The sequence below is a fragment of the Lactuca virosa genome, chromosome 8 (genome assembly GCF_052849685.1).
Source record: "Lactuca virosa cultivar CGN04683 chromosome 8, Lactuca_virosa_CGN04683_v6, whole genome shotgun sequence".
Taxonomy (NCBI): Eukaryota; Viridiplantae; Streptophyta; class Magnoliopsida; order Asterales; family Asteraceae; genus Lactuca; species Lactuca virosa.
In genome coordinates, this window is record NC_136433.1 from 284,581,674 (window position 1) to 284,592,775 (window position 11,102).

Sequence of the window (11,102 nt, forward strand, 5' to 3'; positions counted from 1 at the left end):
TGGAGTGTGGGCGGGGCCCGTATCTCCTAGATAGCGGAGTGTGGGCGGGGCCCGTATCTCCATGAGTGTGGGCAGGGCCCGTATCTCCTAGTTGTATGTTATGCGTGTATGGTATGTGGTAGTTTGGGGAGACTCACTAAGCTTCGTGCCTACAGTTTTTAGTTTTGGTTTCAGGTACTTCCTATAGCAAGGGGAAGAGCTCAGGATGATTGCATTGCACACACCATTGATTCAGTTTGGGATGTTTAGACTCTGATATTTGACACATGATTTTAATACAGTATTTTATTGTGATGATTTGAGATACATTACTTATGTTCTTTTTATGAGATGACAAATGGTAATTATGGTTTTTATAAATAATCAGAACGAAATTTTTGGACCTTATTTATGGGATGTTTCAAGAGCAAGTCAGGGTCTTCATATTCTAGACTTTATTTTACAATAGGCACGCTGGTATGGTGTATTTATTTGGAAATAATACCATAATTTGTTATATTTAATAATACTCATTGTGTTGTTTAAATATACAAACAACATGAATCTGAGTTAAAAAGTGTTGATTTGGTAATTAAAATATTAAATGTTTATTAGTACTATTATTTATTTTGTTTGTAATTGTTATATTTTAATTAAAATGTTGTAGGTTTTCTTCCCCATTGTTGATGGGAATTACTACCTTATATGTTTTAACCTGAATTTTTTTTTTCAATTTTGATAATTGATCAAAGGAGATTGGTGGGAACAGTTGAGTATGTCTATGGGAACAGACCCTACGTGCTGGTAAATATGAATTTAAAACTATTCATATATTGATATGTTTATGTGATTATGTAAATGGTTGATACAATTTGTGTGACATAATTGCCAAATGTCATTACCGTTTTGTTTGTAGCAAAGGTTTTTCTATCGTTTTCCAGATAACATCTGTAACGAGAAGGTGAAGACTCTGATGACAATGAATGTTGTGGTGTTGAAAATGAAGTGTCAAGCATATAACCGTTCGGTTGCTTGTGGAATTTACCTTATGTGACACATGGAAAGTTTTATGGGGGATCAAACATAAAAGTAGGATTGTGGGGTAGCTGTGGATTGGAGAACACAAGACATGTATTTACAAAAGTTAAGGTACAAGTATTTGGTGAGATTGCTTTTCTCTGATCATAATATTTTGAAGTGTGAATTTGAAAAGGAGTATGCCAAGTTTGTTAAGATGGACAAGGTGACAAGGATAAAAATCATTCAAGGGAATCTAAGAGTAGTATTCGATGAATCTATTAGTTGAAAGTTGATGGGGATGGTAGTCTTTTGTTTAGGTTTAATGATTGTTAGGTATGACAAATGTCTTTTTTTTTTGTGTCATGGTAGGATTTGGTCTAGGTTTAATGTAGTAGGGATTTATGTTTGTTGAAAGTGTGTTATATGTGTCTGAAGTGATTAAGTTGGTGGTGTTTTGAACCTATTTAAGATATTACTATTTATGTTGGATATGTTTGCTGAATGTTTTTATCTGTATGTGATGTGATTAAGTTGTTGGAGTTTTAAACCTATTTAAGATATTACTAGTTATGTTGGATAAGTTTTTTGAATAAGTTATAGACTGAAAAATGATAATACTATTTAATACATTTTTTGTAATGGTCATTTGATATTCAACTATGAAATTTATAGATTACGTAATTTAATGGCCTTTCATGGCATGTATTTTTAATGTGGTTGTATTCTATATTAAATAATACATAATTATCTAGATATTGAAAAAGATAATTATGTACACCATTTTTAAGTAGAACAAACAAATCATTAACAATGTAATCATCCATTGGTAAACAATTTGTTGACAATTTATAGTGGCCATATAATATATTAATTATGTAGTGTGTTAGTTGAATGTCAATTTGAATTTGTCGGTTTAAATTCTTGACGAAACAGTTTTGATAGTTTATATTCAACCAAAAAGTTGTTTTAATATGTTAAATCTAACTATGATGGTAATGACATCATAGTTAAACTGAATATTATTATGATTCCTTGGCAAATAAATGTATAAAACAAAAGATACTAAAAATGACAAAACAAGAACATTTATTCAATAATAAATAAAGGTAATGAAATCAAATAAAAATTTATAACATTCAAACATGTCTTTAAGAGCAAAATGACAAATCTAAAACATCCAAAGGTAAACAAAACAAATGAAATCTAAAACATGCATGCACAATTAAAAGATAAAAACATAATGGAAATATATATGAAATGCTAATTATACTTAATTATTCTTTCCAGGATGTTCTCTGAAAATGTTGTTTATTTTCATTTTCTTTTCCTAACAGGACAATTACGCCAATCATCACCGTTGCCCTTGCGACAATAACTACATCTGGAACCCTTTGATTTTTCTGTTGCAACCTCTCTCGAACTTTTCATTCTTTTTTTAGTACCACTTTGTTGTAGATTTCACCCGGATTCTCAATATCCACATAGTGGGTATGGTAACACCAAGTTTTTTTTCAAAATCTTTTTTCTTAATTCTTTTCTCATGAATTGTGAAATTGGAAAGGAATTTTGCTTCCAGAAGCTTTATTTCCTGCAAGTATTCATTTAATTTGGTGTGATCGTTGCTGAGAGAAGATACACAGTTGTCAACAGTAGAAAAGATATCAAGCACAACTCTTTGAATATTCTCGTTAGAATCGGCATATCGAAAACATCTCTTCAATAGTTTTGTGGGGATGATGTCCTTCTACCAACGTCTAAGTAAATATTTAGAAGGAATCTCTTTGATGTTATATGACTTCATTACAATGAAAATGTGGCGATACAAAATATCAAACTACTCAAACTTCATACAAGGACATTCAAATGTTTGTTCCTTCTTATTGTGTGCAACCTGGATTGAAAAAATTGTAGAGAAATTTGTAAAAAAAAATCTATAAACATTGATAGATTGAAGTACAAGTTTCAAGAGCGATCACCTTTTAAGTAGACTCACATATAAGTATATCCTATTGATCATCATTTTCAACTTCTTGATTGATATGAGAATCATTTGAATTAGAAGAATTATAATGTATAAATTCCTTGAGAAGACACTCATTAACATCCTCACATGTGCTGATACTAATTTGTGAGCATGCAACCATACACAAGTACATCTCATTCTGAACTTGTCGAAAGACAGTGCTGGTGTAAAACAAAGAAGCATTCCTCTCGACTTCATTGGATGTTTGTCGTTAGTATTGAAGTCAAATGATGATTGAGTGAATCTCTGCTTCTCCATAGCAGCTTCAAAAGAAATCATAAAATGTACAAGAGTAGAGCCATAATGAGTGTTTTGGTGAAATACATAAATCTCACTTTCAGAACGAGATGTCGTTCTCATTAGGCCTAATAAAGGTACATGCTTAAAGAATGCAGGTATCCATAAATGTCTCAAGCCATGCATATCATCCAACCATTTATTATTTGTGAGCTTGTATTCATTCATTAAAGACTTCCACCCTATCCCAAATTCATCAACTTCAAGCCTTGAATTCCATATCAAGAAGTTGATTTTTTTAACGAAATTCTAGATTGTTGACAATGTTCAAAGAAACCTGAGAAATTTTAATTGTAATTATAAATAAGTTGAAGAATTTAATGTAGTAAATGGTAACTTATTTGATGTTATAATAATTCATTTTAGAATAATTGTACTACAATTAATTTTCTAAATATTTTCATAAAATTTTGGTTTTAATACACTAAACCAATTAATTGTTTTATCGGTAAATTTATTAATTTATTAGTTAATATTACATACTATGTAAATATATTATCATCTGGTATTGAAATATACAATCACTTCATTGTTTTTGAAAAAAAAATGAATAAACATTGACATGCATCAATACCTTCAACGGAAATTTAGATGTGATATGTCACATGCAAAGCCTATGAATCAATTGTGGAAAGACAGTTTCAATGGCTTTCTCTATTGTTAGGTCTTGGTCGGATAAAACCAACAATGGTTGTTTGCCAAAAGATTTCAACAATCATATATAGGAATCAGTGTCTTCTTTGTTCAACAAGTCAGCACTAAAAGTAGCATTGAAAGGTAGCATCGAGAGAAACTACATCACCAAACTCTTTATAATTGATCTTGAATGTTTCATTTGCCCAGAAAAGAGCATTTAACTGCTTATTCTCAACTCGATACTCAAAAGAAAAATTCTTAACATTCTCTTTTCTATTATTCAGCTTGTCCACAAACATCTAAACATCATTACCACCTATGAAGCAATTGAGATCCCTCATGTAATTTGTGAAGCCATCAATTAGGCCTCCTACAAAACTGTATCCACCGAAAGTACTTGTATAGAGCCTGTGAGCTATGGTTGCACCAATATTTTGATTAGACAATGTAAGAATGAAAGATTTTTAAGTGTCACCCGAGTGCCTATGATGACGTGAAAACACCATATTGTCTCTTGATATAAGTGGACGATTGTGTTTTTCTTCAAATTCATATAACCACCATTTAGTAGTTCTAGGAAAAACTTTAAATCGTATATGCACGTTGCAACCTGTCCTACGAGTGTCAGTCCTTCTTTTAATCTTACTTCTTTTTGGGTCCAAAATATCAACATGAGATGTATTTCAGAGACCTTGCCTGTTACATACAAGATATTCATGTACATAAATTCCACACTTCTTTTTGTTTGTGACTTTCTAACATCAAAACCTGTTGCAAATGCATATTTTATGTACATGTCTTCAATTGCATGATCAGATGGGTATTTAAGGTCTTTTATTGGCTTAAGCTCATCAGAGACAGTTGGAATCCAATAAGATTTATCGGTTATTACCAAATGTTGATCAATACAATCACATGTTCTCTCTTTACACGATTCAATGTCTGTGACATCTAAGAAGGCACAAGTTAATAACAAAGTATAAATCACAATTCAATAAATCAAATAAAATGAAATATGAATTGTCAAAGAACTCTAAGTGCCTGACAACTAAAAAAGATTTTGATAATATACCAAGAATATGCAAATCATGTAATGTCTTTGAGAAATTTTTACCGACAATAAGTATAAAAAATAACATCCCAGGAATTTGCATTCTTTCAGAAATATTTCCAGCAAATGTGAACTCCCCTTCATGGTGATGATCCATACTATCGATATTTTCGATTGAGGGGTTATCATCATCAACTGAACAAATTTCATAATCTCTTGACAAGAATTCATCATCGATTGAGGCAGTTTCATCTTCCATTTATATCGTTTATATCATCAAAATCGTCGGGGAAGGATAAATCCATTATTAGATTGTTATGGAATAAAAGAATTGTATAGATTTGAGGACAACCTTGAATGGAAGATACGTTTCGTAAATGTTTGTTACCAGTGATATTAGAAGCTTGAAATTAGTCCACGATTGATGATTGATCGTTTCATAAATGTTAATAGTGATTTTCATTGTACCGTAATTATAGGAGGTTACCATTGAAAGAGTCATTAAATATGATTAGCCAATCCGAAAATGCCATTATTAATATAAAATCATATAATTTTTTTATTTAATAAATTATATTTATATTGATTGGCTGAAATTTATCCTCATGTTCTCACTTTAAAAAAAGTTTTCTCATTAACTTTTATATATATATATATATATATATATATATATATATATATATATATATAGTAGTTTATAACCCGTAAGAACCACTGTTATAAAATTAATTAAACTTTTATACTAAAAACTCAAAATTATTAATCAATTATTTCAAATAAATTATTAATTAACAGATATTTTTTAGGTATATACAATTATAATCGTTGATTTAAATTAATATATGGAATTATATCACCTTATTATTATTATTATTATTATTATTATATATATATATATATATATATATATATATTATATATATATTATTATTATTATTATATATTATTAATAATATATATATATATATTATTATTATTATTATTATTATTATTATTATTATATATATGTATATATATATATATATTTATTTTATTTTATTTTTTATTGTAATGTTATTAATTTAATGTAATTAGAGTGTGAAATTTTAAATTAGAAATAAGGAATTAATAGGTTGACATGTGACATGACAGGTGGCATATAATATTAATGATGATTTCTAATATTGTGACACTTGTCAATAAAGAATAAACTTATTCATTTATTAGAATATATATATATATATATATATATATATATATATATATATATATATATATATACTTTTCGTCATCACATCTTGGATTTCCCCAACATATTATTCATTTTTTCATATATTTCATCAATTTTTGAGCCTTCACCATAACAAATTTGATCAACATATAAATTAGCTTCATGGTGCTTAAAATATTTTCTACTTCAACCCAAAAGTCATCACCTCTAACATTGTTAACAATCTGACCATGTTCTAGTGTGTTAATCGCCTTGTTTCACCCGCTCTCTCCACATATTAAGGGCAATTGTTGTATAAAGGGTCTCTCTACAAGTGATTAACCTCTTCAACAAAATGTAATGAGAGGCAAATTGGGTTTTTGCAACCTTCAAAAGCTCCAACTTTGAATTGTCCCTAAAAATAGCCAAAGCTTGTCCATGATTTATAAATTATTTTACAATCATTTTCCCCTTTTTATGTATCCTCTAACCAAATGAACTCACTTGAAAAGTCATTAAAAACCAGGTTCAAGGTATGAACACAACATGTTGACCAAAAAAATATGCTCGTACATACCTTTTCGACTTCTTTTCCCGCAACTTTACAATTGGTGGCATTGTCCGTCACAACACTGAGAACATTACTTGGGCCCGACAAAATCAATGGCATTGCAAAGGAATTCAACAATTGCTTTACATGTTATCCACTTTTTCATATGTTTCATCAATTTTTAAGCCTTCTCCATCACAAATTTGATCAACATATAAATTGGCTTCATGGTGCTTAAAATATTTTTCACTTCAACCCAAAAGTCATCACATCTAATATTGTTAACAATCTAACCATGTTCTAGTGTGTTCATTGCCTTGTTTCAACCACTCTCTCCACAAATTAAGGTCAATTGTTGTAGAAATGGTCTCTCTACAAGTGATTAACCTCCTCAACAAAATGTAATGAGAGGCAAATTGGGTTTTTGCAACCTTCAAAAGCTCCAACTTTGAATTGTCCCTAAAAATAGTCAAAGCTTGTCCATGATTTATAAATTATTTGACAATCATTTTCCCCTTTTTATGTGTCCTCTAACCAAATGAACTTACTTGAAAAGTCATTAAAAACCAGGTTCAAGGTATGAACACAACATGTTGACCAAAAAATATGCTTGTATATACCTTTTTGACTTCTTTTCCCGCAACTTTACAATTGGTGACACTGAGAACATTACTTGGGCATGACAGAATCAATGGTATTGCCAAAGAATTGAACAATTGCTTTACATGTTTTCTCTACCCTAGAAAAGTTAATGGCATACATGTACATAGAACATCGACTGTTAACAACAAGAACATTGAGCAATGGTTTATGTTTGATATTTGACCACCCATTGGATACTACAAAAAACATTGTATGAATAACATGTATCTTTATAGGTGGAATTTAGAAGTGGTTTAGAAGTACGGTAAATTTGTTGTTTCAAAAAAGTTATAATAATAACATGTATCTTTAAAAGATGTCAAGTCATTCTCAACATCTCTCACACATTCATCTAGTAGAACAGTTCTTGCTCTCTCACTAGATGGAGCTTTAGGGTGCCTTTCTTAATGCATTTACCATCTCACAAATTTGTGGATTAGGCAAAACGGTGTCTTTGTTAATGCATTTACCATTTCACAAAATTGTGGATTACGCAAAACACTAAACTAAATCCCATTTGCACATAAAGCCCTCGCAATTTTAAATCTACCACAATTCTCTCCATTATGGCAAAAGATTTCTCTATCGGTTTGTTAGAGCTCAAATTATGTTTATTTGTAAAAACACAACTTTTTAGGGATTTAGATAATCCTTCCTTTTCAACCTATTCTTTTGCAACATTTCATAAGTGTCTTAGTCTTTCATTACAACTTGAAACCTTTTAATTTAAGCTTTTTTCTGAGCTCGGCACAAACAAGGTGAACGTAAATTCAAATGTATGAGCTAGTAAATGTTCCATGGCAATGTTTACAAACTCATTTGATTCCAGAATGAATCAACGAATTCTAGTAAACGACGTACAAATTCCAGTTCGTTGATCCCATTTGATTCCAGTTCATAGTTCGTGTCGGAATCCATGAATTCCTGTATCGGAATCAACGGAATTGTCGCAATCAACTTTTGGGAACATCAATTTCATCTTCGAAAACGCAATCCTGAGGGAACCGATACACGAACATACCGCGTTTCAGTACGATCGATAGTACGATCGATCAGGTACAGAAAATGTGGCTATCCCAACGAATTATGTGACTACGATATAAATTTCAAGGAATTGGTTGAGATTTTTGCTAATCGTTCCAAGTTATTTGTAGGTTTTGTTGTCATTTGTAGAATATGAACACTATCGACTCAAACTCGATGGTAACATCCAAAGGACAATCAAATTCAAATCCATCTAAATTGAATTATGTTTAATCAAATATTCTCTTGAATAAATGATATAGCTTGAAAGTATGTTATTGGACCTCAAGATGAAATACAAAGAAAGTTTGTATATTTGTACCTTAGTCGCAAAAGCTTTCGTGGTGGAGGCATTAATATAATAAAGCAAAACACCTAGTTGGAGGGAAAGGTAATGTTTCATCATGTTTGAAGCTTCCAGAAGATGTCAAGTTTGCAATGTGTTATGCAAGAAAATACTCAAGGAAAAAGAAAAAGAGAGAAATGTAGTGGTGTGTATGCTTGATGATACTTTAGGAATGAATATAGAAAACATGAATTACGATGATGAACTTCAAAATGCTCAACCCATAATCATTCCCGAAATATCACCATACATACCACGTTCTTTCTCTTTAGTTTTTTTGAGATTTTTTTTTTGCAAAATATATTGCATGAGAAACTTGACATCTTCAGAAACTTTTAAATATGATGCAAGGTGTTGCTCCATAATACTAATGTTTACTATTGATGATCTTTCTAGACTAGTCATACTACTTCATAAATTTTTTATACCAATTTGAGAAAGAAATAGACGATCCTAGATCCCTTATGTTGCAGAAGAGTACATTTCTATGAGTTCTCCACTGAATTAATCAATGATTATTTTGATACTTTGCGAAAATTCAAGAATCCAAAATAACCTTTGACATCAGCATTAAAGAAATCACAGAAGGTAAAAAACACATGGCATAACCCATAAATAAAATGCAATCCAAGCATTGAAAATGAGTGAGACAAGAACAAGAAGAACCTGAGAAGAAGTAAAGCCATAACGAACACATATGTGATTTCTATGTTACACAGGCAAACTGCATTGTAATCTTGAACATAAACAAGCTTCACCTGCAGAATGTAAGAAAAACACGAAGACATCTTGAAAAAAATAAACAAAAAATAACAAAGTGCTTTCATTTATCTGTGAATTATGCAGAACGTAAGATCAAACTGGCAATAAAGTGGCAATTAAGCTCCAAATGTTGAGAATAAAGTTCAATAAACTATTGTAGCTCACCTTATAGTGTGGATTTTACAGCTTCTTTCGCAGGATATACACATCACTCTCTTCATACGCATATTCTGGGTGTAGATGATCATGTGGCACTTTTTCAACATCAAAAATCAGATTACATTGCTCCCAGAATAACAAATGAGCTTCAGGCGACCTCACTTGATACCCTAAAAGAACCACCCCTGTATCACTAACCAACGACTCCGTCGCCGCCAGTAGCGGCGCTACCGATTCCTCTATATACACCACATCAGCCGCGATTACGATGTCAAAAGGCGGTTTTAGGGCTTTGATTTGGTCCGAATTAGTCCAATGGAGTTGCGCCGTTTTTAACATCTTACCTAACACAGGCTTGTTGCGTTTCAAATTGTGTTTCAGTGCCGGCATGACGGGTGCGATGTCGGTCAGGACGACGTCTTTGAGGCCGAGAAGGTACAGGCCCATGGCGGCTACACCGCAACCGGTGCCGAGTTCAACGGCGCGTTTGTTGTGGAAGTGAAGAAGTGTTGCGTAGGGGTTGTCGGTGGTGGAAGTGGAAGAGAGCCACCGCTCGGCGAATTTGACGAGGACGAGTGAACAAGGCCAGACGGTGGTTCCGACGTGCATTGAGCCATTGTCTTGGTGAAAGGAAAGCTTTGAGTTGTTGACTGTGAGATCGATCACTGGTGAATCTGTGAAACGCATTGTGCCCTTTCCGACCTTTCTTTCTTCGCTCTCCTCCTCGGCTGTGCGAGTTTGTTGTTTATGTATTGTTAACATTGGGCTTTTTACAAAGAAGCCCAACTTAAAAATCTAGACCCCAAGTCCCCAATACACAATGATATTCAAACAACAAAATTTAAATTTGTGACATTTAATCACCAAAGTGTTAAACTTTATAAATCATATCAATTGTTTTTTCTTGGGCACGTATAATTCGATTTTTTTTTCTATTGTGTTATTGCAATCGGATAGAATCAGTTTTACTGGTTTTGTGCCTACATATCAATGTGGTAACAATATGGCATCCTACTTCGCTATAAACGTATGAACGCATTTATATTTTTTGAAGGTGGGTCGCTTGACCCACCTAAGTTATTTTTTCCTACAAGGCTATCAGGAACACTCACACTTAACCACTCTAAAAGTTTTGTCAACTAATCATCACCCCGTTGCTATTTCCTCATCATACACTTAGTAAATGGTTACCAATCCATATCACTTTTATTTTGTTTGTACTTTATGTTTTAATATCTTGTACATTTAAGGGAGAGGAAAATAAGAAGAAAAGAGGGAGAGACAAAGAAGGAGGTAGTCAAGTGTGGTTCTCACCGCAACCAACCACAACCACTTCTCATTATTTATATATCGGGTGGTGGTGTTTACATCAATAACGCCCCCATCACTCCACCATGACAACCTCACTCCTGATAATCTAAAATA

At 32.0% G+C, this 11,102-nt stretch overlaps 1 protein-coding gene across 3 annotated transcripts; it reads right to left on the reverse strand.

Annotated features, from left to right (window-relative positions):
• Nucleotides 1-2,248: 2,248 nt before the first annotated feature.
• Nucleotides 2,249-10,402, reverse strand: LOC145129862 (S-adenosyl-L-methionine-dependent methyltransferases superfamily protein). Of its 3 annotated transcripts, XR_013717694.1 has the most exons (4): nucleotides 9,684-10,402; nucleotides 9,423-9,514; nucleotides 2,976-3,596; nucleotides 2,249-2,890 (listed from the first exon to the last, which is right to left on the reverse strand). XR_013717694.1 is itself a non-coding variant. In XM_079064679.1 (2 exons), exon 1 carries the CDS (start codon nucleotides 10,362-10,364, stop codon nucleotides 9,699-9,701), a length of 666 nt encoding a protein of 221 aa, XP_078920805.1. In that variant the 5' UTR covers nucleotides 10,365-10,402; the 3' UTR covers nucleotides 9,341-9,514; nucleotides 9,684-9,698. The 3 variants fall into 3 exon arrangements, 1 of the variants encoding a protein (XP_078920805.1); XR_013717695.1 differs by lacking the exon at nucleotides 2,976-3,596; XM_079064679.1 differs by lacking the exons at nucleotides 2,249-2,890; nucleotides 2,976-3,596 and having other exon boundaries at nucleotides 9,341-9,514.
• Between the last annotated feature and the right edge of the window lie 700 nt (nucleotides 10,403-11,102).